At 37.6% G+C, this 26,174-nt stretch overlaps 1 protein-coding gene across 3 annotated transcripts; it reads right to left on the bottom strand.

The window, feature by feature from the left end:
• Nucleotides 1–946: 946 nt before the first annotated feature.
• Smu1 (SMU1 DNA replication regulator and spliceosomal factor) lies at nt 947–24,241 on the bottom strand. 3 transcript variants are annotated; one of them, XM_046457218.2, is made up of 12 exons: nt 24,132–24,241; nt 19,674–19,884; nt 16,967–17,119; nt 15,285–15,395; nt 12,476–12,604; nt 10,937–11,056; nt 8,536–8,652; nt 7,800–7,927; nt 6,758–6,884; nt 4,540–4,707; nt 2,101–2,253; nt 947–1,467 (listed from the first exon to the last, which is right to left on the bottom strand). In XM_046457218.2, exons 1-12 carry the CDS (start codon nt 24,155–24,157, stop codon nt 1,369–1,371), a joined length of 1,542 nt encoding a protein of 513 aa, XP_046313174.1. In that variant the 5' UTR covers nt 24,158–24,241; the 3' UTR covers nt 947–1,368. The 3 variants fall into 3 exon arrangements, with proteins under 3 accessions (XP_046313174.1, XP_058434030.1, XP_046313173.1); XM_058578047.1 differs by lacking the exon at nt 24,132–24,241 and adding an exon at nt 24,078–24,094; XM_046457217.2 differs by lacking the exon at nt 24,132–24,241 and adding an exon at nt 23,971–24,085.
• Between the last annotated feature and the right edge of the window lie 1,933 nt (nt 24,242–26,174).

Genomic DNA, 26,174 nt, shown 5'->3' with positions numbered 1-26,174 from the left:
CAATGGCACATACTTAATCCCAGCTACTGGGGAGGCTGATCAGGGCAAGAGGATCACAAGTTCAAGTCCAGGGGCTGGTAATGTAACTCAGGAAGAGTACTCCTGGATTCAATCCCCAGTACTGAAGACAGCTAAGTGAAGTGGCATAAGCCTGTTATCTCAGCGGCTTGAGAGTCTGAGACAGATTGCAGGTTCAAAGCCAGCCTAAGCAATGGTGAGGCAACTCAGACCCTGTCTCTAAATAAAATACAAAATAGGGCTGGGGATGTGGCTCAGTGGTTTGAGTGCCAGGAAAAAAAAAAAAATTTAAAAGGCTGGAAATGGTAAACCTGGGTTCAGTCTCTAGTACCAAAAAAAAAGAAAGAAAAAAATGCTAACATTAAAAGGGAGCATAGAAGGCCTACAGAAACAAGATCACATTCTTGAAAGTGCCTAGCACAGATATATGGCACTTCTGATGTATGAAGTTTCCTATATTTGTTGAAACAAAAAAGGTATCCATATGTAAAATGGTTTTTTCAAGAGTAAATGCATTACTTTAGCTAACTGGTAAAGATGCACATTGCAAGAGATTTCTGTAAGTCTTAGATCTTAGGTTTTCTTAAAAACAGCACATTTTCAATGCTAGACCTTCCTCCACAAAAAAGAGATGACAAGACTCTGAATTCTCATAACTGATCCTGCAGCTAGCTCCATCCAGAAGATGGAGACAATATTCCCTAGAGTTGGTCTGAATGTGTAAGAAGGCCAGCCAAGAATGGGCTGATGAGAACATAACTAAACTGAGACCTTATTCCATCAACTGACCTTTCTCTCTCAGACCAGTCTATCCTCCTATCCCAAGAACAAGCTGGACTTGAGATTCGAGGATAACAATTATTTCTTCCCACCGTGACACCCACCCCCACCTTTTGATCCTAACTAAATATGTTAAGTACATGAGCACTTATTTACAAGATCTCCAGAAAGGTGTAAAGTTTATTAACATCTTTAAAAAAAAAAGAAGCTATTGAATATGGGGATACTTATTTACAAGTTTTAAGATGGGATGGGCACATTTTAATCAGCATTTCAAATAATCAAAGGAGTACATTTTTTTTCCTAGAAATATCATTTTCACTCTCCAGAAAGAAGATAAATGAAAACATTAAGTGAATGCCCCAGTTAGAAGCAGATAAACTAATACCTTAAAAATATTTTTTAGAAAGGGTAACTGCTACTTCGGCAAGAATTTTCACAAAATTATTTCCATGGCTAACTCAGACAATTTCTTTGCTTAGAAAAGCTGGCCTAAAGAAGCAAAAGAGCAACACATGAATATATCCTCACTTAAACACATGCTTTCAAGCTAGTTTCTGAAAAGCTGAATTAGGGTTTCCAGAGCTTTAGGAGTCCATCTTCGCTATAGGTAGCAATCAGGTTCTGATGAGGGTGATGTGCAATACCAATCACATCCTTCTCGTGAACCTGGAACAAGTTAAAGCACAGATTAGGGTATGCAGATCTCTTAACAAATCACTCTTTACAGGCTTCTAGAGCTGGGGTGGGTGGGATGGAAGAGTGATCCTGAGAAGCCACATATTGCAAATGGCACAGCTAGAAGACATAGAAGAGCTATCCAACTCACATTACATTGTGTTATAATAAACTTTTATTATGTTAAGCCCCTGAGATTTGAAGACTGTTACAGTAGCTGGCATTACTTTTTGTACTGACTTTAATATCATGAGAGTTAGAAATTTCAAAAACTTCCTAATCAATTTAATTAAATAATACACAATAATGTGCCTTCAAAAGGGTTCCACAAGAAAAAACTATTTGGCTAGACAAGTGTATATCTTTCCTTCTCTTTGTATGCTCTCATTCTCTCCACCTGAAGTTTGAGGGGCAAGGCAGGGTTGTCACTAAAGGAATGACTTGACTTGATAAAAGGGGCAATGCCACACATTTATAGACGTTTAATTTTATTTAGTGTAAAAATGCCCCCATTACATTTTTTATACTGAGGTTCACAATGACAGCAGAGTGTGGAAATGGTGTGTACTTCTAAGTTTAGAAAGACAAGGTTATCATAATTTCTTCTGATCAAGTAATACTCACTGTCAAGGTTCTCTCCAGTTTGCCAGTCACTGTGCTAAAACAGTACAGCACAAAGTCCTCCCCCACACAGTAGATCCATTCACCACGGGGAGAGAGGGCACAGCAAACAAAGTCACCACCTTCTCTTTTACCAGAGCTGAAGCTTCTGACAATCTAGAGCACACCCATATCCCAAAAAGACAACAATGAAGAGAAAAAGAAAAACATTAAATCAGCAGCAGCTCACCCATGGATAGCATTCTAAACGTTTTTTAAATGACATTCTGAAATAACTTACAGTTCTGGGGATTGAATCCAGGGACACTCTAAGCTATATCAATGAGCTATCTTCAGTCTTTTACTTGTTTGAGACAACAAGTCCTACCAAATTGCAGAGGCTGCCCTCAAACTTTTAATCCTCCTGCCTTAGCCTCCTGAGTAGTTGGGATTATAGGCATGTGCCATCACAATGGCACTAAATATGACAAAACTAAACTAACATTTTTACATTATTAGTTTGCCCCTTGGTATACCATCATTTATAATTAGAGCTCCAATTCTATTCATCATGTGTTAAATCTTCTTACCTGGGAAATAGTCATTGGATAAGCTACCTATAAAGTAAGTGACAAACATGAACTTCAAATTTATACAGCCATGTCACAGATCCTGATCTTTGGTCTACTGACCATATTACCCTGAAGCAAATTCATTACCACAGAACAATTTTAAAAATCAGTATAACACTAGTTCTCAATGCTTTAGACTTATGTTCTCCAACATCCTCTAATAAAATGTGTTGCTTTCCTCATGCAGGATGGAACTGTCTCCAACACTTTACTTAGTCTATGTTCTGCAACATTAAAATCATCATAAATCAATTTCAAAAGAGAAACCAATCTCAAAGGCTAAGTATATACTGTGATTTTATTTATGTACCATATGCAAAATACATTATAACAAAAACAGATTAGTGGTTGCCAGGTGGTTAGTTAGGGTTTGAACAATACCATTTATATTAGCACCAAAAACAAAAATAGGAAATACTTAGATATACTTAGATATAAAAAATAGGAAATACTTAGATATACTTAGATATAAAACAAAATGCAGTGAGCTGGAGTCGTGGCTCAGTGGTAGAGTGCTTGCCTGGCATGTGTGAGGCCCTGGGTTCGACCCTTAGCACTGCATATAAATAAATAAAAGATCCATTGACAACCAAAAAAATACTAAAAAAAAAAAAAATACACATGATTATATGAGGAAAACTATAAGACTGATGAAAGATATCAAAGAACTAAACAGAAATATTCCATGAATAGGAACAAGAAATATTCCATGAATAGGTCAAGATATCTTCCCAACTTAATATATAAATTCAATACAATCCCAATCAAAATCCCAGCAAATTATTGTAGATAATGAGAAAACGATTCTAAAGTTTAAATGGAATAGTCAAAAGATCCAGAATAGCCCAATTCAGTATTGAAGGAGGAGAACAAAGTTGACTGGCACTACCCAACCTCAAGACTTATTATAAAGCTTCAGTTATCAAAACAGTATGGACTGACAACAGAATAGAAAAATAGATCAATGGAACAGATCGGAGTCCAGAAGTAGGGTCACATAAATACAGTTTAATGATTTTTCAGAAAGGCACAAAAGCTCCTTTATGAAAAAGGAGAAAAGATCTTTTTTTGGTATTAGGGACCAAATCCAGGGATGCTTTTACCACTGAGCTACATCCCTTTTAATTTTAAGTTGCTGAGGGTCTTGCTAAATTGCTAAAGCTGATCTTAAACTTATGATCCTCCTGCCTCAGCTTCCCACATCACTGAGATTATATAGGCATGTGCCACCATGCGTGACAAAGATAGCCTTTTCAACAAGTGGTACTGGAACAACTAAATACACGCAAAACCATGAATCTAGACACAGATATTACACTCTCCACAAAAAGTAACTGAAAAAGTAACCTTGATGTATCTAATGCCCCTAACTACCTCATAGTCCACAAAAAGTGAGATTCCTTTAGAACCTCATAGGTGTCCTTGTTGGAAATAAACAATAGGAGAACACTGTTGTCTTTCTCTCGGTATTGGTGTTCCACTTTAGCTCATGTGGTAGCTAGGAAATGTCCTGAGTTGGTAATCCACACCACACTGCATCTCCCTAATGGAGACAAAGATTGTTATCTTAGTCTTCCTTGACATTCTAAATGAGGCTTAAAGAAAGATCAAAGACTCATTTATCCAAAGGAAGAAAAAGAAACAGCAAAATATGCAAATACCCTGAGGGAAGGAAATAATTTTTGAAACACCAGAGAAATTTTGTAGAGCTATAGTTTAAGTGTCTGAAAAATAAATACCCCTTATACGGTTAATCAAGTGGTGAGCCCTTATTTGGTTACGGGGAGGGCCAGAACTGAGTTCTGTGCACAGGTACTTTCTGAGTACTCACCTGCCCTTGCATGTTCATGATGACCACTGTGTTTGATCTGTTGCATACCACAAAATGCTCTGGATTTTTAGGAAGCAGGATCACACTGTTGACAGTAATATCTGTCCCTGCAGTGCTTCCCAGGGATTTAAAGGTATTTGAACATTCTGTAGTCTTCATATTCCAGATCTACCACACAAAAATTTAAATTAAAGCATAAACTTTTTTTAGTATAAGAATTTCTAAAGTTTATGGCTTACAAAATCAATAATTATGTTCTAAAAGTGAGTAAAATTCACTAAGAAAATGTTTTTTATGATTTTTATACAAATATCCAGTAATGCCACGTATACATACAGTAAGCACTCATCTTTGTTAATCAACTGGCATAAACAAAATGAAAGTTACAAATTAAGTTATAAAAAAAACCCCGACTGATGAACTTTCCTTACAAGTTTTTCTTAGCTAACAGAGCCACGTATTTTTGAATCTATGCTATGTATCAACATTGCTATGTCATAAACAACCAGAAGCTACCTTCGGATATCAAAACCCAAAGGGGATGGACTGGGATTGTGGCTCAGCGGTAGAGCGCTTGCCTAGCACATGTGAGGCACAAGATTCGATCCTCAGCACCACATAAAACTAAATAAATAAATAAAGCATATTGTGTCCGACTACAATTTTTTTAAAATTATATATATGTATATTATATATAAATAAAACAAAGGGGATCGTGAGCTTGGGATCCTATCCCAAAACTCACAGTAGGTCTGGGATGAGGCACAGGTATGGGCCTTTTTATAAAGTTTCAAGTTTCAAAAAATGATTCTAACACATAGCTTGTATTGAGAATGATCAAACAAAAGTCACAATGTTAGAAAACACACAGATCCATGAAGAGGGAGCCACTCAGCCAACAAGGTTTTACCTTGTCCTTCCAGGCTCTTAAGAACTGAAGGAGTTAAATCGGAAAACCCAGAAATCTGCAATGTGCTTACAGGAGTGCCAAGAATGCATGGCACTGTCCCAACATCATTCATTTAATGAGGTATAAAAGCCTCTAAAGCACATTTGTGTCACGTTTCCTCTGTGACTAACACAGAGTGTGGCACAACACAGCTGTTTAATAATATCCAAAACAGAAGGGACATAGTCCCCCTAGTTGCTCCAGTGTACCATCACTTGTCCCAGTCTTCTCTCTGAAGCCCAGATGCCTAAAGCAAAAATGAACAATTAAGGGAGCAAGAGTTCTAAGGCTTTTCTGTTCAAAAAGTCAATGAAATGCTTTACACCAATCACTACTGAACTAAGAGGAAAGACCACAAAACAAAGAGGCATAGACAAGCCACCTCACAGTGGCATTTACAAATTGTGAGGCCCATAAGCAGAGCACAAAGGGGGCAAATCCCATAACTAAAGCGCTGAGAGTTGTATGTTTCCCCATCCATCCCAAGGGAGAGTAGACCTATCTTCAAGTCTCTTGTTCAATTCTCAAACAAGAACAAACTATTTCAGAAGGTAGTCTGACATATAAGTGCTTTTGTTAAAAATCTTCTACCAACAAAGCACTCACTTATATAAGGCAATTTAAGAGCAGTAAGTCCAGAATATAAAGGAGTATCTCAAATATCTAGACAATTTTCTACTTCAGTTTTTCATCTTTTCCTGTAAAAAAAAGGCCATCTCTTTAAATCTTTTAAGATACTAGAGCTCGATTACTTTCAGCTGAGAGCTAACAGCAGTGGATAAGTATGTAAGAGGGAGTTTAGCTCTACTCTATACCTCCCCTAGTCCTCTAAAAATGCTGTAAGGTAGACACTAAATGTGGTGGCCTGGTGTAGGATAAAGCTGTGTAACAAAAAGCAATCTATACATTTGGCTACTGAGTCTTGTGCATTTGAATGGTAGGGATGGGCCATATTACAGCATGACAGATTCAACAGCTGTACCTGTGAATGCAAAATCACGCAAGTCCACATATTTCCTCTTTCTCTACATATGATAAAATCTGTTTGGACTATAGATATGAGATTTAGGCTCCTCATGCCAATAAGGATTACCCACAGAATATTACTCCTGGCTCAGATTCAACTGTGGTTCTGACTAAAACAGCTAGTAAAGAGATTTACTCCACCATCATCAACATTATCACCACTGCAATCTTCTCAAAGGACAAAGATTTTTAAAAATAAATAAATTATAACATGACAAAATGAACCAGTAGCAAATACTTAACCTTTACAGTGCCATCAGAGGATGCACTAATAATATAATGTCCATCTTGTGTAAATGTTGCTTCATTAACAAAGGAGGAATGGCCACGAAATTCTTTCAGGGTTTTCCCAGACTTTAAACCATGAATTCTATCACCAATAAAAGAAAATGTAAAGAAAAATTAATATTCTATATTTTATGGTTGGGGCCAAGTAAATGTTGAATGCATTTCAGATGAACTATAGAAACTTATAATATTAAGTGAAGAAAGAGAGCTATGCAACTATGTAAATGGTATAAACCATGAAACAAAACCAAAACAAATTACACAGAGAGACTAGGGGAAAATGTAATGATACCACAAGCTTCTGTTCAGGGTTAGACCTCTAAAAACTCGGGTCCCAGGAATCTATTTGTAACAGGCCTTGGCTCACTAAAGTGATGATGCAGGTGGGTCCACAGACCACACTTGGAAACATGAAACACCCTTAGAGTGTTAGCTTTTTTTTTTCTTCCCCCCCCAAAGAGTAGAGGGTCTTGCTATGTTCCAGGCTGATGTAGAACTCCTGGGCTCAAGCAGTACTCCTGCCTCAGCTTCCTGGGACTACAGATTTGTACCACCAAACCTGGCTTATGTTGGCAATTTTTACAATATTAGTTTGTATTTTGTAAAATTATTTATTCCCAGCAGTATCAGTTGTTCACTAGAAATGCACACACAGCACTGTTATCTGCTTTGGAGGATTAGAGTGGATGCATTTCATTTTCCTGTTTCTAGTGAGTTTCTAGAGACCGAGGTCCACTTGGGTCTTGGCTTCTGTGTTATTAAAAAAAAAGTCAAACACTCTCCTTAGACACCCTTTCAAAACTCTCTTCTGGGGATTGAAGGGAAGAACTCAAATTGACAGAAGAATACTACTATGAATACTATTATGTTACCTGTATTTTGGGCAAAAGAAGGCTCTCATGCCCTAACTTTCCCTATCATCCCATACTAATGAAGTCTCCTCTGTAACCTCATCACATCAAAGCAAAGCAAAGGTAGTTTTGGGATTCTTACTTACCTAATTGTCTGGTCAAAAGAGGCACTAAGGATTTGACTGCTATCCTTAGAAAAACTCAGACAAGTAACACCTTTACTGTGTGCCCTTTCAAATCTCCTTAGACACTGTCCACTCTGAATCTTCCAGACCTTTATTTTAAAAAAGAATAAAAAAAGTTGTAAATAATACCCCATCATAGCCCACAGAATCAAGCAAGATGCAATGTTCACTAATGTACTAAAACAACATTAAAAATGCATGCTAATAGCTGAATATGATATGTTTGGCTCTTGTAATACAATGATAACTGAATCCTTTGTAACTTGAAACTCTCTCCTTATAAATTATTTAAACAAAAATTTAGACTCTAAATCCACTTAGTAGAGATCATTTCTGTATTTTTATCTAGGACAGGGTGTATTACTAGCAATTAAATACAAACCACAGCTAACTGGCTATCTACCACCCACTAGAAAAAATCAAATACAATATATCATACACAGCAAAATAGAGTGGTATGACCGAAAGGCATGAACAGGTTAGGACTAAAGTCCGAAAGCTATCACTCATCTACTGTGTGACCTTAAGCACTGAACCACCCCAAGAAGAGTTATTATTAGGAATAAACAAAAAATACAGTGATTAGCATAAAGTTAATGCTGTATAAGTTGCTGAATATAATGTGTAGGGCATTACCCCATTACAAAAGTCTCAAAATGTCTACACATATATAAGAGCTTGTGTCACTAATCCATACCTTGATTTTTCCATCTTGGGCTCCGGTTGCTAACATTTCTGTATCTCTACTGAAACACATGCAGAGAACAGCATCATCCATCATCATGAAGTTATCTTGGGCCTGGTACTTAAGATCCTAAAGGAAATGATAGATAGTAGTTATCAAAATAACACAGAAGCCAAGATCCCAGTAGACCTGGGTCTCTAGAAACTCACTAGAAACAGGAAAATGAAACGCATCCACTCTAATCCTCCAAAGCAGATAACAGTGCTGTGTGTGCATTTCTAATGAACAACTGATACTGCCGGGAATAAATAGTTTTACACAATACAAACTAATACTGTAAAAAATGCCAACATAAGCCAGGTTTGGTGGTACACATCTGTAGTCCCAGCTACTCAGGAAGCTGAGGCAGGAGGACTGCTTGAGCCCAGGAGTTCTACATCAGCCTGAAACAAAGCAGGACCCTCCACTCTTTTTTTTTTTTTTTTCAAATTTTTAATATTTATTTTTCAGTTTTTGGCAGACACAACATCTTTGTTTGTATGTGGTGCTGAGGATCGAACCTGGGCCGCACGCATACCAGGTGAGCGCGCTACTGCTTGAGCCACATCCCCAGCCCAAGACCCTCCACTCTTTAAAAAAAAAAAAAAAAGCCAACAAAATACCCTAGTCTGTTTACTAATCTTTTCAAGGCAAAATTACTCTATAGTTTCATATTTTACATCTTTAATAAACCTGAATTTACTACTTTGAGTAATGACATGAAAAAGAAAACTAATATTTTCCTCCAAAGTGTCAACTCCTTTTCCTAAAACCATTTGCTAACTATGTTATTTGTGATGCTTCTTATCATAAAAATACTAGAAGAACTTGTAGGAGAAAAGATGGAAAAATTTCATCTGTAAAACAAAACCATAGCAAAATTAAAATATAAAGCCAAAATATTTGCAATGCATATTCTGAGTTCCTCAATACACAGGGCTCCTACAAATCAATTTTTAAAATGTCCAACAGAAAAATGAGTAAAGGATATTAACAGACTTCACAGAATAAGAAACACTGGTAGCTTTTCACATGTAAAACCATGTTGATTCATAATAAGAGAAATAGAATTACGTTAAATTGGGGCTGGGTTGCAACTCAGCAGTAGAGCGCTGCCTAGCATATGCGAGGCACTGGGTTCGATCCTCAGCACCACATAAATAAATAAATAAAGGTATATTTTTTTAAATCACATCAAAAAATATTTTTAAAAATATTATGTTAAACTGAAAACAATCTTAAATATGGTTCAATCCATGCAATGAAATATAATACCAGCAATTATCTGCAAGATATACTATAAAGGGAAAAGTAAGAGGCATAACACAGTATATATATATGCTACGATCTGTATTTTTTAAAAATGGAAAAGGAAATATATTAAGTAACTGCTTGCACAAATATAGAATATTCTGGGAAGGTTACACCAGAAACTGGAAACCCTACCTGGTACAAAGAAAACTGACTGGTTAAGGGGCATGGATGGGAATAAAACTCTTAAATAAACTTATTCTGTTTTTTTTTAATGTGTTATCAGATGAACATATTACCCATTTAAAATATAAGTTTTGGGCTGGGGATGTCATTTAGTGGTAGAGTGCTTGCCTACCATGTATGAAGCCCTAGGTTAAATTCTTACTTAGCATAGCAAAAATAATAATTATACATATATATATATATATATATATATATATACACACACACACACACATACACATTATATATGTAACAAGTCAATTTATTTAAATGTATATATAAAAATAATAGGTAAGCAACTATAGCTAACACAGGTCCTCCCTTTTGTTAATAATAAATTTACAGTTTAATTAAAATTATTGTGTGGCTTGTAATCCCAGCTACTAGGGAGGCTAAGGGAGGACAACTACAAGTTCCAGGCCAGCCTAGCAATTTAGCAAGAACTTGTATCAAAAGAATAAGGGCTGGGGATATAGGTCAGTGGTACAGTAATTGTCTAGCAGGTTTGAGGTCCTAGGTTTAATCCCCAAGCACTACAAAAATAAAAGCAAAAAAACTTCAAAAGGATTTTAAATCACTAAAGTACTACACATGCATTACATACAGAACCTTCTTCAAATAATCTATGTCTTAGAAATAATCAGCCTGGGCTGTAGCTCAGTGGTAAAGCACTTGCCTCACATGTGTGAGACACTGGGTTCAATCCTCAGCACCACACAAAAATAAAGATACTGTGTTTTCATTTACAAGTAAATAAATATTTTTTTAAAAAAAGAAAGAAAAAGAAAATAATCAGCCTGAGGAAAAACACATAGATAATTAGAAATAAGGCATAGATAATTCAAAATCAGTAATTCTTCAACTGGGAAAATTAGTTTACATATTTAAAATACTTTACCTTCCTGATTTTTCCAGTAGTAAAGTTCCATACTTCAATGAATCCATCAACAGACCCAGTGACCAGATACTGACCATCTGGAGAAAATCGAGCACACTCCACATGTGATTTCTGACCAAACTGTTTCAAATGAAACATAAAACATGCATTTTTATCTAGTGAACTTAAAAAACAATTCCCATTTTAACCTTGCATATAATCATAGCTGGTCCATATTATGGAATACTAGAGGGAAGTATCTATACCTGAACAGAGGGAGCTGATAGACAGGTTTCTAATTATAAGATTGTTATTTTGAAAGAAAAAGGAAAAAAACTATTTTAACAGGGTATTTAGAACAAATAATCTTGTTAATTCAGACCATAGTTTTTGCTAGATCAGCTTCTTTAGTATATCTCTCACATTCAACTTACTATGACCTAATATGTTCCTGTGCATCTGGAGAAAAACCTCTTATTTCCAAAATAAAAAAACATATTTTCCTATACTACTTTGCAAACAAACTTCCCATCACTGTTTCATAACCTTCATTTAATCTGTGATAATGTGTTTCTCATCAAATTGAGGACTAATTACAGAACATTAGACAGATGGGAAGAATAGAGAAAAGCTCTACTGTAGATTTTATTTTCAATGCCAAAAATAAAGTATTTATACCAGAAAACCTTGATCTAGAGGCATAATTATAATGGATTTATATTTGTCTGAAGGTTTCAGCCAAGTTAGATAAAGGTGCTCCTCAAAAATATGCTACATATAAATGAGAACATATAATCCAGAAAAGACAAATTCAAAATGCTAAACCAAAGTGAAAGATTTGAAGAATATAAAATATTTTTAAATCAATTTCAATGTAAAACCATGTTGATTCATAATAAGAGAAATAATAAGTTTTTGAGCAAAAACCCAGAGAGAAAATGTAATATAAAGGAAATGCTAAGGTAACATATATTTATAATTCTGGGAACTGCAGCAATTACTTGATTATGCTTTTTCCTAGAAAAGTACCAGATTAAAATTTTAAAATAAGGACTCAGATGAAGGTCAGTGGTAGAGCACTTGCCTATCATGTATGAGGCCTGGAGTTCAATCCCCAGCACCACACACACACACACGAAAAAAAAAAGAATCAGAATTAGACATAAGCCCACTTCATAACCCCACAACTGGCACTTTGCCTGACAGGCACCAGGCAAAAACACAAATATTTAATAAGACAAGTATATAGAAAGTTCAGTTTGTCCCAGGCTTAAACAAGGAATTAACCATTCTTCCAAATGCAGGTTTCATGAGAAGAAATGCAAAGGCAGATGATGGGCCAGATGTCAAATAATATACCAATATGTCCACTTGGTTACACTTCTGAACTATGCCGCTACTAAGACAAAGGAGTACCTCAGTGAACATGAAAAGTAAACTTGAGTGCTGTCAGAGTAGAAGATTGAGTTCACCTCCCCAGTACCAAGCTCCTGACATAGGGTTTAGCTGAGCCATAAATACTCTACAAATGATTACCATCTGGCTGATTAAAGATCTTACCTTAATATGCCTGCTCAGCTGTGTAGGAAACTTTTCCTCTTCCACATCTTTGACAGCTGCTTTGCCACGAAACAAATCTATGGTCATACCAGGAGGAAGCAACCCTTGGTGCTGCTGCCACTTTAGTGCCTATGAAAAAAGAAAGTTCAGCAATCCATTTAGGTGCTTTTAAAGTCTGGGCATGAAAACTCAGATAAAAACCAAGCCTGTAGTGATGAGGTCCAGAGGAAACTGAGTCTTCCAGACCCCAGCAGTCTTTGGCCATCCAAACACAACATAAACTGTGCTTTTCAGTGTGTCTAAGAACACAGGCAGGGAGAGAACTCTAAGAACCAACAAGTCCATCAATTCAATACCTACTTTCCTTACATGAGCAACTCTTTTATTATAAACAAAACTGGGAAAACAGAAACTTCCCAAAGTTCCAAATATTTAAACACAGCAACAGTTAATTTTATATTCTCTTGTTTTCAGCTATCATCAGATCACACACTAAGACATAACTATCACTGGATTGTTATACCTTGTGTGATACCCTGTCTAGTGGATGTTTCAGGGTTTACTTAATCAATATATTAGTGGACATTTACACTGCTTCCAACTTTGTTTTCTTTCCAAAAAACTTTGTTTTTTTATGTGGTGTTGAGGATCAAACCCAGTGCCTCACACATGTGAGGCAAGCACTCTACCACTGAGCCACAACCCCAGCCCTGCTTCCAACTTTTTTCTCATCTAAATAATGCTGCATTGAATCTCTGGATATAAGACAGAGTATATTTCCCCACTGAGTATATTTCTAGAAGAAAAATTTCTGAATCCAAAAAACAGAACACGAATGGTTAAGACTCTTAATGTAGGGCTAGGGATGCAGCTCAGTGGTAGAGTGTTTGTCTAGCATGCTCAAAGTCACAGGTTTGATCCCCAGCACCAAAAAACCTAGACACAAGAAGTTCCCATGTTCTATTAACTGTGGGTGACTACAGATAATCGTAATTTGCTCTATATTTAAAAAATGCTATAAGAAGTGTGGGGCTGTGGGGGTTGTGGCTCAGTGGTAGAGCACTCGCCTAGCACGTGCAAGGCCCTGGGTTTGATCCTCAGCACCACATAAAAATGAATAAATAAAACAAAGGTATTGTGTCCCACTATAACTAAAAAATAAATATTAAAAAAAAAAAAAAGTCAGATGTGGTGGCACACACCCATAATTCCAGTGTCTTGGGGACTGAAGCAGAGGGATCCAAAGTTTGAAGCCAGACTAGCCTTGGCCACTTAGGAAAACCCTATCTCAAACAAACAAAACAAAACAAACAGAGCTGGGGAGCTACAGATATAGCTCCAGGGATCAAGTGCCCCAGGATTCTATCCCCAGCATCACAAAAGAAGAAATTTTTAAAAGGAAAAGAAAAGCTAGGAGTTTAAATGTTTTCACCATAAAGAAACAGTAAGTACTTGAAGAGATAGATATGTTTACCCTGATTTGAACATTATACAATGTATAGATGTATCTAAATATCACAAGTTACCCCATAAGTATGTATAATTTTTTGTGTCAATTAATTAAAGAGGAAAAAGAAGCCTAACTCTGAACCTCAAAATCAACACAAGCCTAGGGTGGGGGTGCAGCTCAGCGGCAAAGTACTTGCCTAGCACGGGCAAGGTCTGTAATTCAATTCCCAGCACCATATACTCATATCCGAAAAAGAAAAAAATCACTACATATAAGTGATAAAATTTTTGGTCCTTTCAAAATGCAGATTTAGCATAAAGAAGCTATTTTTATCCCTATTCACTGGTGATCTTTGCTATTTGTAAAACATCTATTATTCTAGGTCGTTTTATAATAACAACAATGCTAATAAGCCATAAGTCCTCAACAATGATTACCATCTGGCTGATCTAAAGATCCGACCTTAATATGCATTAATATTTAATGTTAAAAATACCACTACTACTATTAAAAAAAAAAAACATCACCAGCAGCTACCATTTACTATTTATTAGGTGCCAGGCAACATATGAAGTACTTCAAGAGCATTATCTCATTTAATCTTTACTACACCACCACAAAGAATGAGATCAGAATAGCTGTGACTCGCCAAGACCACATAGCTGGTGAGTGAGCTTAGATTCTACCCAGAGTGACCATTTATTCCAATTTCCCCAGGACAGTTCTCATTTGCACCTGATATCTTGGCATATTGATCAACAGAATCATCAAAGATATCCCAGACAGGATAATATGTTCAACCTATGGTCACACGAATTCTGACACTAGAGCTTTTTTATTTTTTTATCCCAGCCCAGAGTTTATGTTCTTAACCACTAAATGACATTGCCTCTCCCAGGAAGGGGAAAGGTGGCCCAACACAGCTGCTAACACACAAATGGAGCACAGCTTCTCATTTCTCTGGTAGTATACAATATAGAGTTGCCCATATGTGCAGTCATACATGTACCTACCTAGGGTAATTATTCTCATTCCACCATCTTTCCTACCCCCATGTCCCCTCCCCTCCTCTCCCTCCCCTTTGCCCAATCAGAGTTCTTCCATTCTTCCCATGCCACCCCCCACACTCCCATTATGGATCAGCATCCACTAATCAGGGAGAACATTCAGCCTTTGGTTTTTTGGGATTGCTTACTTCACTTAGCATGATATTCTCCAACTCCATCCATTTTATCTGCAAATGCCAAGTAGTGCCCAATTCTTATGGTGTCTGATTTCTTTAGCTCAGACATATATCTTACATACAGGAAACAGTATGAGAAGTTCACAGTAATTTCATTTCTATGGGTATTTAATTACCTGTCCCAGCAATGCCATGAGACGAGATGGAGGCACCACACTAACTTCCCCAGCTAAGGCCTGGGCAATTGCTGCTCTTCTCTTCTCTTTGCTACTTCCATCTGGATATGCCTAAAAAAAAGGAGAAGAGGTGGCATTATTACCAAGAAACAAGAAGACACGAATGTGCTTATTTAAAACAAAGAAACAAGCAAAAACATTCAAAAAGGGAAACATGAAAAGAAACTACCCAGGTAAACAGAGAATTAATTAAACCAATTTAGTTTGTTGTTGTTGTTTTTTTTTAATGGCTTCCTAATTCTGCCCACTTGCATTTCAAAAGTTTGAGGTAAGAGAACTGAAGATGTCAAATAATCCACACTGTTATTTCTGAAAAAAGAGTCCAGATAAACCATGTCAGAGCAAGAGATGTTTTAACAATTTTTAAAACGTTTCAGGGTCAAGAATTTTTTTTTTTTTTTCAGTACATAGGATTGAACCCAGGGCCTTGCATATGTCAAGCAAGCACTCTACCACCGAGCTATACCCTCAGCCCTTTTTTATATTCTTTAGAAATTTACTTTAATCTAACAACACCTAGATCAGAAGCATTTCACCACTTCCCTAACATAAATTCTGTCCTGGTAGTCAAAACACTCCTTCTTTCATTTTCATGGTTTCTGTAAGCTTACTTTAATTTTCTATTATCCAGTACTTATTAAATTCTTCCTTTTGACAATCTTCTATGGAAGGTTAGGGGTATTTGTCACACACATCCCTACATAAGTAAAAAATGTTTTAGAAGAATAAGATATTTATGCTGGGTGTGATGGTGCATGCCTTAATCCCAGCAACTGAGTGGCTGAGGCAGGACGATCACAAGTTCAAGGCCAGCCTCAGCAATTTAGTGAGCACCTAAGCAACTCAGCAAGACCCTACCTCAAAATAAAAAATAAAGGGGCTGAGGATGTCATTCGGTGTAAAGCACTTCTAGATTCAATCACCACTACCAAAAAAAAAGACATAATCAGCTCAAAGGCAAAAGCACAAGCTTTCTGAGAGGAAGAGGCTAGACGTAAACTGCAACTGTCAGGGGCAAGGGACACAAATGTTCAGTGAACATCCATCAGTCTGGCAGCATTTCAGGGCCAGATAAGTACTTGGGCTAATGTGGAAATGACATCAGAACAAAATTTTTTGCTCCTTTTTTGTGTTTTTATGAAATTCATTTTTAAAATTTATTTATTTATGTACGGGGGATAGAACCCAGAGGTGCTCTACCTTTTTGTTTTTTATTTTGAAACAGGGCCTTTTTCTTTTATTTTGAGACAGGAACTCACTACGTTGATGTGGTTGACAACTTGAACTTGCAATCCTCCAGCCTCAGCCTCCCATGCAGCTGGGATTACAGGTATGTACCACCTTACCTGGCTAATTGTGTTGTTTCTTTACTAACCAACACACAATCCTCAAAAATGATGATGTGTATACAGAAAAGACCCTCAAATACTCAGAAAACTGAACAGGACTATTTTCTTTAACATACGCACATTTTTCAGTCAACATATAAACAGAAAAGCATCATTCTCAAAAATTAAATCAAAACCACAAAGTGTCTAATAAATTATTAAAAATAAAAGACCACATTATTGCATATTTTATATTTTCAGTTAACAAATTTATTTTCATTACCACAGTCATACCTCACGAGGATCAAAATAAGACCTTGCCAAGAGGTTCTCCAGATGAATATACCGCTCTGGCTGTGTTTGTTTTAACATGATCATGGGGTCAGTCTGTCTCAGAAGTGACCTAGCAGCACCCAATTCACGGAGCTCTATCAATTCCAGAACAACCTGGATAATGGAAAGAAAATGGATGTTTCAACACATTGTTATAAATATTTCAATTCCCCAGTTAAATTTCTCCCACATACACAGCCTGCCCAAATGATATCCAATACTGGGAAATGCCCCTTTTCCTTTTCATTAGTAGTTTTTAGTGGACAATTAAAATAACTATAAATAACAACTTCAATTCTTCAAACTCCACCTTTCATTTTTATCTGCTAATCTCTTCTCAGCCTTCTTGCTCATAGTATATATACTAAAAAAAAAATTAAGGTGGGCAAGTTTATGGTGGTGCATACCTATAATCCCAGTGATTCAGGAGGCTGAGGCATGACCATTTCAAGGTCAAGTCCAATTTGGGCAACTCAGAAAGACCATCTCAAAATAAAAAGGTCTGGGGATATAACTCAGAGGCAGAAAAAAGAAAAGTACCATAAAAAAGAAAAGAAAGCAAACTAAAGGTAGGAATACCTCCATGGGCTCCAGAGAAACTTTCTCCAGTTACTAAAACTTTCTTTGGGGAATTACTGAACTTATGTGAATTATAAAGAAACAAATCAATTATTCTATTTTTACTTCAAACAATACTATAATCTTATTTCCAGAAAATCCATTCTGTTCTGTTTTTCTGTTTTCCTACACAACAAAAAACTAATGGTTATTCCCTTCTTGTCAATTCTTATTTTGTAAGATTTTTTTTTTTTTTTTGCATTTTTGTTTTGGGATTTGTTTGTTGGTACTAGGGATTGAACCCAGGGGTACTTTATCACCGAGTTATATCCCCAGCCCTATTTTATTTTGAGACAGGGTCTCACTAAATTAATGTGGCTGGCATAAAACTTGTAAATCTCTTGCCTTAGCCTCCCCCAAGTCTTTGGGATTAAAGGCATGCACCACTACATCCAGCTGCTTGTGTATTTTCTTTTCTTTTCTTTTTGGTGGCAGATGGACATAATACCTTTATTTTACATGGTGCTGAGGATCAAACTTCACACATGCTAGGCAAGTGCTCCACTACTGAGCTGCAACCATAACCCTTGTGTGTTCTTAATATGTAATAATTTGATTTTTGTCCTAGGATCCTAGCTTAAAATCCTTGGCATTTTGCCAGTGACTGGAGTATCTTTGTTACTCATAGGGTCCTTTGGGGGGGCACGGGGAGAGACAGTACCAGGGACTGAATTGAGGAGCACTCGACCACCACTGAGCCACATCCCCAGCCCTATTTTGTATTTTATTTAGAGACAGGGTCTCATTGAGTTGCTCAGAACCATGCTGGCTTTGAACTCAAGATCCTCCTGCCTCAGCCTCCCAAGCCACTGGGATCACAGGTGTGCGCCACCACACCAGCTCATGGCTTCTTGAATCACATTGGAGTTTGTGCTAAGGCAGTGGCTCAGGATAGGGACCAGTTACCAGAAAGACCAACCATGTAACTAGAAGGTTAAGACTTTGAGCCTACCCAACCTCTGGAGACAAGGAGTACTGAAAATTGGGGCTGGAGACTTAATTATCAATCATTTCCACATAGTGAAGCCCCAATAAATAATTCAATGGAATCTCCTGCTTGGTGAACACACTGACATGCCAGGTTGGTGGTATGCCCCAATTCCACAGGGATAGCTCAAAAGCTATACAATCAGAACCCCCTCAGACTTTGCACTGAAGGTCTCTTCATTCAGCTGCTTCTTATCTGTATCCTTAATGATAAAACTATAATCATTAAGTATAGAGTTTTTCTTAGTTCTAGTCAGTTATCAAGCCTGACCATGTCAAAAGAACCCTCAAATTTACAGCCATTTCATCAAAAGCATGGGTGGCCTGAAGACCCCCAAAGTGTAGCTAGTATCTGAAGTGAGGACAACCCTGTGGAAGAAAGAAAGCAAGTCATTCAGTTCAGGAATTCTCACTCTCCAGAAGCCTAAAAGTAAAGCCTACTCCAGCTTATTTCTCTACTTAATGGTCCTCCTTTATCAACTTTCCATCTCTTTATCATGTGAGAAAAACTTCCAAAAAATTGTAGAATCAGCATTTAACTTATGGAGTCTGTGTTAATTACAGGTGTTAGGACAGAATTAAGCCACAGTACAGCAGTTGGTATCAGAATAGTTCATTTAATAATTCATTTAATGATAACTTAAGAAATAATTTCAGATTGCACAGTGGCACACATCTATAATCTCAGCTACCTGGGATGCTAAAGGAGGAAGATGGCAAATTCAAGGCCGAGTAGGCAAGCAGTGAATCTCTGTCTCAAAATTAAAAAAAAAAAAAATTAAAGGGACAGGTATATAGGTCAGTGAGAGTGTTTGCCTAGCACATGTGAGACCCTAGATTCAATTACAAGTATCACAAACAAAACCAAAAAAAGGGAAGAATTTCAATTTTGGAAAATCTTGAGTTTTTCAAGAAAGAAAGACACTGTCAAGCCTTGAAGTGTAAGTTTTACAGGCAGTTATAGCCCTATAGTGTTTAAAGGAATGAATGCTTAAACTTGAAAGACAGGGGGCCATCCCACAACAAACCAATACATGGGGATCAGCAGCATCATCACTCTTACCTGTTCATAAAGGTCAATAAGGGTTTTGTCTGGCAACTTCAAGGACTGTATAGCCTGTAGAACAGTATCCCAATGACCACTGTTAATGTCAGCCACAAAACTCTCAATGCTGTCCACAGTATTCAGAGACACAGTAGTCTCCTCCTGTAAGGTGGCCAATGCCCGATGTAAACTGTTCTCCTTCAGGTACTGCATGATCAGACGGATCACACTGAAAGAAAGCAAGTCATTCAGTTCAGGAATCCTCACTCACCAGAAGCAAAAAAGTAAAGCCTACCCCAACTTATTTCTCTACTTAACGGTCCTCCTTCATCTACTTTCGATCTCTTTATCATGTGAATAAAATTTCAAAAAAATTGTAGAATCAGCTAAGTGTGGTGGCACATGCCTGTGTTGCAGCAACTCGAGAGGCTAAGGCAGAAGGACCTCAAGATCAAAGTCAGCCTTGGCAACTTAGCGAGACCCTATCTCAGAGTAATACAAAAAGAAAAAAATTTAAAAAGGGCCAGAGATGTAGCTCAGTGGTAGAGCACACCTGAGTTTCATCCTCAAAACCAAAAAAAAAACAAAATCACAGAATCTTAGTTCCAAAGGACCCCTCCCCAACCCTGCCCCACATCCTAGAGTAAGGAGAACTGGAATTCAACGAGAAATCATTTGCCAAATGTCTCACAGTCAAAAAGGGAGTTGGTATCAATGTGACTCTTATTTCCTAGGTCAGAACCCACTGTCTTATTAATTCTTATCATTATAATTATTGCACACTTTTCGTGAAAAAAAAAAAAATTCTTTTTCTGAGCTACAGTCCCAGAGCTTTTTCATTTTTCATTTTGAGACAAAGTATTGCTAAGGTGTCCAGCCTCAAACCTAGAATCCTCCTGCCTCAAGTCACTGGGTCTACAAGCATGTACCACCATGCTAGGCCTCACGATATATTTTTTTTAATATCTTTATTTTATTTATTTTTATGTGGTGCTCAGGATCGAACCCAGGTCCTCGCGCATGCTAAGTAAGCTCTCTACCGCTGAGCCACAACCCCAGCCCGTCATGATATATTTTAAACCTATGTTAATCATAGATAGAAAATCATCTAAATGATTAGAGGATGTTTTGGTCCACTGACATTAAGACAAACAAAACAAATCATGAACTAAAATTATCTTACTGGGGATTTGTGGACCACAAATAAGTACAGTCATACTGTATGTATAAATAAAGCTACACATTTGGAAAAATAACACAGTTTTTATTACCAAATCTTCAAGACAAGTGAAATAAAAACATCATGGAACCAATTTCCCAAGAAAAAGAGGACCAAGACAATTTCTGCATATTAAAAGAATAAGAAGGTGGGCGCCATAGCACACACCCATAATCCCAGAACCTTGGGAGGCTGAGGCAGGAGGATTGCAAGTTCAAAACCAACCTCAGCAACTCAGTGAGGCCCTAAACAACTTGGCAAGACTCTGTATCAAAATAAAAAGGGTTAGGGGGCTGGGGCTATAGCTCAGTGGCAGAGTGCTTGCCTAGCATGTGTGAGGCACTGGGTTCTATCCTTAGCACCACATAAAGATAAACAAATAAAATAAATGTATGCTTTCCATACACAACTACAAAAAAAAATATTTTTAAATAAACAAATAAAAGGCATTCTGTCCATCTACAAATACAAAAAGGGGGTTGGGGGGCTGGGGATGTGGCTCATGGTTAAGAGCCCCTGGGCTCAATCCTGGTAACCCTCCCCACCTCCAAAAAAAGAATAAATAATCACTGCCAATATATGACAGAAATAACTTATAAGTATTTTATATTTGTTTTTAATTAAATACAGTTACTTACAGTACAAAAATTTTTAAAGGGCAGGGAATATAGCTTGGTCCCCAGCAAGGGGTAGAGGGAATCACTGAATAGTGTTGATACATTGTTTTCCTTCTCTTTCTTTAAAGAAAGCATGTGGCTCCCACTGTATCTGTATTGGACAGCACTAGTATAGAGGGCCAGAATGTCCTGGCTGTAAAGACTTCAGATTGGAATTTAATCAATTCCCTTTCCCAGAAAATGAATAATAATAATACAATAACCAATAGTATGTATTTACTCTCAGATACTGCTCTAAACCATTTTAGATATATTCATTTACTCCTCAAAAAACCCTATGACAAAGAGAGGTACTGGGGAATGAAATTGGTCAAATTACATTTTTGTTTTAAAAATATTTTTTAGTTGTAGACAGACACAATATCTTTATTTTATTTATTCATTTTTATGTAGTGCTGAGGATCGAACCCAGTGCCTGACACATGCCAGGCAAGCACTCTAGCACTGACGCATAATCCCAGCACCCCAAAAATTATGTTAGATGCATGTATTATCTATACGCATGCCACAATGAAACCCACTAGTCTAAATATTTAATATGTACCAATATAAAAAAAATATATCCCAACCCTCTGACACAGATATCACTATTATCCCCAATTTACATTGGAGGATTTGACTGAATAACAGAGATAATAACTGGAAAAATGAGGATCCAAATTGGCAGTATGGCTCTTGAGCATATATCCCTCTTGGAAAAGCAAACACCCTCTTTTTAAGAACTCAGGCAGAGGGGCTGGAGTGTGACTCAGCGGTAAAGCGCTTACCTCACACATGCAAGGTGCTCGGTTGGATCCTCAGCGTCACATAAAAAAATAAATAAAGTATTGTGTCCAACTACAATTAAAAATATATTTTTTTTAAAAAAAAAGGCTTTAAAAAAAAAAAAAACTCATGCAGAAATGAGCCAAGTACTGTTACCTGCAAAAGTTTTTTTTTTTTTTCCCCCTCATGGCTCTTTCACAAAGTACACAGGGCTACACCTCCAATATTCTAATATGAAAAAATATATATTATAATATGGGACTATCTTCCCTAGCACAATTCCACTGACTTCTACTTTGCATTCTTCCCCTCCCCACAAAGACCTCATACTTCCCACTGCAGAAATCAAATTCACTACCTTCAAACACAATGTAATAGAGAGCTAAGTTTTGGAGATAGCCTGGGATTTTAATCAGAATTCTGTCATTTACTGTGACCTGTTTCCTCATCTGTTAAGAAAAAGGCCTGTCTTGGAGTGTTGATAGAAGAACTGACTAAACTAGTTATAGCATGCTCAGCACAGAAAGTATTTACTAAATAGTATGTATTATTGATAAGAACAAGCAGCAGAGCTGGGGATGTGGCCTGGCTCAAGCGGTAGCGCCCTCGCCTGGCATGCGTGCGGCCCGGGGGTTCGATCCTCAGCACCACATACAAAGATGTTGTGTCCGCCGAAAACTAAAATAAATAAATAAATAAATATTAAAACTCTCTCTCTCAAAAAAAAAAAAAAAACACACACACACATTTAAAGAAAGCTTAGAGTAAAATTTTTAAAAAAAAAAAAGAACACGCAGCAGCCAGTGCTGCTACAGCAGGGTCCAGATCCAGGCTGGAAGAGTGGCTGTTACAGCTATCTTTCAAGCCCAAAAGCATGCAGTCCTTTCCAGCTCTTACCCTGACTTAATTTTAATCTCCAGCATGCCTTATCATTCTTCTTTGCTTTATTTTTCTCCACAATATTTACTACTATGTTACCTTATTGCATCTATTGTTTGCCTTCCCCATTCAAAATGTGCATTCTATAAAGGCAGGGATTTTTGTCTATTTTGTTCACTACTGTACTTCCAGCATCTTGAACTGAACATAATAAACTTTAATGTTTATTGAATGAAAAACTCCCTTCCGCCTATTCATGTCTTCAGGATACGTCCTCTCCCTTACACTCAGAACACAAATGTTATGTCTGCTAATTTAATTTTTAAGTTTTCGCAAGGACAGGTGGAAGGTGAAGTCCTGGAAATGTCCACCATTTCAGTCACTCATCATTTCCCCGCCTCGCTCCCCCACCAACTATCATTGTTCAGGCCAATCTCCAGATTCTGTCTCTTCTTTTTGACTATGCAGAACTCGCAGACAAACCAAAATTCAGCGCCAGACTGAATCTGATAAAAAGGGCTAGTTTTTCGTTCATTCGTAAAGCAGTAACAGAGAGTGCTAAGCACTAGGACTACAAGGAAAAGAAGCCCATAGACACCTTACAGTCCAAGGGTTGCAAGGAGGCAGCAAACACCAATACTGGGAGGTAAGTGTTAAGCAGAGAAAAGCAAAGATTAAAACCAAGTCTGCAAAGTGTGCCTTTTCTCAGCCCCGCACCGCCTCCCGTGGGGCTTTGGGCTTCGTGTGTCTAGTTGCTTCCTTCCTGTGGGCCCACCTCTGAGACAGCTGTATCCAAGAAGCTTCTCTGTGGTTAAGGAAACAGCCCTTCATTCCTTAGTCCCTCGCACGCCTCCCCATGAGTAACCTCCACCCCACTCCCACCATTAACTTCCCGGTCCCTGCCACGCCGCGAACATCAGCCACAGCAGGACTCACTCCGAAGACTCGATTTCGATCGACATAGTGGTAAATTCCCAGGAGGAGGCCCCACTCCACTCCAAAGCCCAGTCGCGCAACACACCGACACCTCCGGCGGCTGCCTTACGTCACTTCCGCTGAGTGTCGGACACCCGCCCTGGAGGTGGTATGAACGGAAGGCGGGGCGTGGTTGCGTGGGGGCGGGGCCTCTGGTGGACAAAGACTTCCGCTTAGAAGCTCTGGATGGGAAATTTTGCTTTTATTTGATGCAATTAATACTTGATTAGGAAATTAGTACATTTTAAACCAATAGAACACTAGCCAGTATTCCTAGAAGGATTTGAGGTTTTTTTTTTAAAAAAAAGGACAATCTACATCCTGGGAACAAATCTTTACTCCTCACACTTCAGATAGAGCCCTAATATCCAGAGTATACAAAGAACTCAAAAAATTAGACAATAAGAGAACAAACAACCCAATCAACAAATGGGCCAAGGACCTGAACAGACACTTCTCAGAGGAGGACACACAGTCAATCAAAAAGTACATGAAAAAATGCTCAACATCTCTAGCTGTCAGAGAAATGCAAATCAAAACCACCCTAAGATACCATCTCACTCCAGTAAGATTGGCAGCCATTAGGAAGTCAAACAACAACAAGTGCTGGCGAGGATGTGGGGAAAAGGGTACACTTGTACATTGCTGGTGGGACTGCAGATTGGTGCAGCCAATTTGGAAAGCAGTATGGAGATTTCTTGGAAAGCTGGGAATGGAGCCACCATTTGACCCAGCTATTCCCCTTCTTGGTCTATTCCCTAAAGACCTAAAAAGAGCATGCTACAGGGACACTGCTACATCGATGTTCATAGCAGCACAGTTCACAATAGCAAGACTGTGGAACCAACCTAGATGCCCTTCAATAGACGAATGGATAAAAAAAATGTGGCATTTATACACAATGGAGTATTACTCTGCATTAAAAAATGACAAAATCATAGAATTTACAGGGAAATGGATGGCATTAGAGCAGATTATGCTAAGTGAAGCTAGCCAATCCCTAAAAAACAAATGCCAAATGTCTTCTTTGATATAAGGAAAGTAACTAAGAACAGAGTAGGGACGAAGAACAGGAGAAGAAGATTAACATTTAACAGGGATGAGAGGTGGGAGGGAAAGGGAGAGAGAAGGGAAATTGCATAGAAATGGAAGGAGACCCTCAGGGTTATACAGTGGAGGGGGTAGAGAGAGAGGAGGGGAGGGGAGGGGAGAGGTGGGGAGGGGGGAGGGGGGAGGATGGGAAAGGCAGCGGAGCACAACAGACACTAGTATGGCAATATGTAAATCAATGGATGTGTAACTGATGTGAATCTGCAATCTGTGTATGGGGTGAAGGTGGGAGTTCATAACCCACTTGAATCAAAGTGTGGAATATGATATGTCAAGAAATTTGTAATGTTTTGAACAACCCACAATAAAAAATTAAAAAAAAAAAAAAAAAAAAAAAAAAAAAAAGGACAAACCAAAACAGTTTAATCAACCTAAGACATGTTTGAGGATTTGCATACCCACGTCTTATCGTTTTTTATTTCCAACTAAGTACTTAGTTTAAAAGGGTTGCACCGCAGTGGAACAGTTATTAGAAAACTAAGCAAATGTGTAAAGAGATTTGAGACTCCTTTTAATAAACTTTAAATAATACATTATTAAATCCGTAGTGACAAAATGTAGAAATATCAATGAATTTCATAAATAAAGACTATTTTTAAAATATTGATGCATATTTTAAAAACTGCTTAAAACAATGATGAATTTATGTTGTGAAATTACGTATTTAAATAAATAACTTGGGGCTGGGTGTGGCTCAGTGGTGGAGTGCTGTCTAGCACACATGAGGCACTGGGTTGGATCCTCAGCACCACATAAAAATAAAATAAAGGTATTGTGTTCACCTACAACTAAAAAGTTAAAAAAAAAAGAAAGAAAGAAAGAACTTATTTGGGGAGTTCCTATACAATTTCACTCTTATCTGAAGTTGTATCTGCCACACAACTTTTTTCTTTG

Source organism: Marmota monax, unplaced genomic scaffold (assembly GCF_021218885.2).
Source record: "Marmota monax isolate L192 unplaced genomic scaffold, Marmota_monax_Labrador192_F-V1.1 WCK01_AAM20220418_F8-fsc00069, whole genome shotgun sequence".
Classification (NCBI taxonomy): Eukaryota; Metazoa; Chordata; class Mammalia; order Rodentia; family Sciuridae; genus Marmota; species Marmota monax.
Note: the sequence above shows the minus strand (reverse complement) of the source record. Positions and strands in the feature narration are given on the sequence as shown.

What these genes read in the sequence shown, in the direction of transcription:
- Smu1 (XM_046457217.2), bottom strand. Translation starts at nt 24,026, where the DNA reads ATGAAGGGCTGTTTCCTTAACCACAGAGAAGCTTCTTGGATACAGCTG. An exon ending in AGCTGAGCAGGCATATTAAG is followed by an intron (nt 11,057 to 12,475) that starts GTAAGATCTTTA and finishes CATTTGAAACAG; the next exon opens with TTTGGTCAGAAATCACATGT. An exon ending in AACTGGAGAGAACCTTGACA is followed by an intron (nt 1,468 to 2,100) that starts GTGAGTATTACT and finishes AACTTGTTCCAG; the next exon opens with GTTCACGAGAAGGATGTGAT.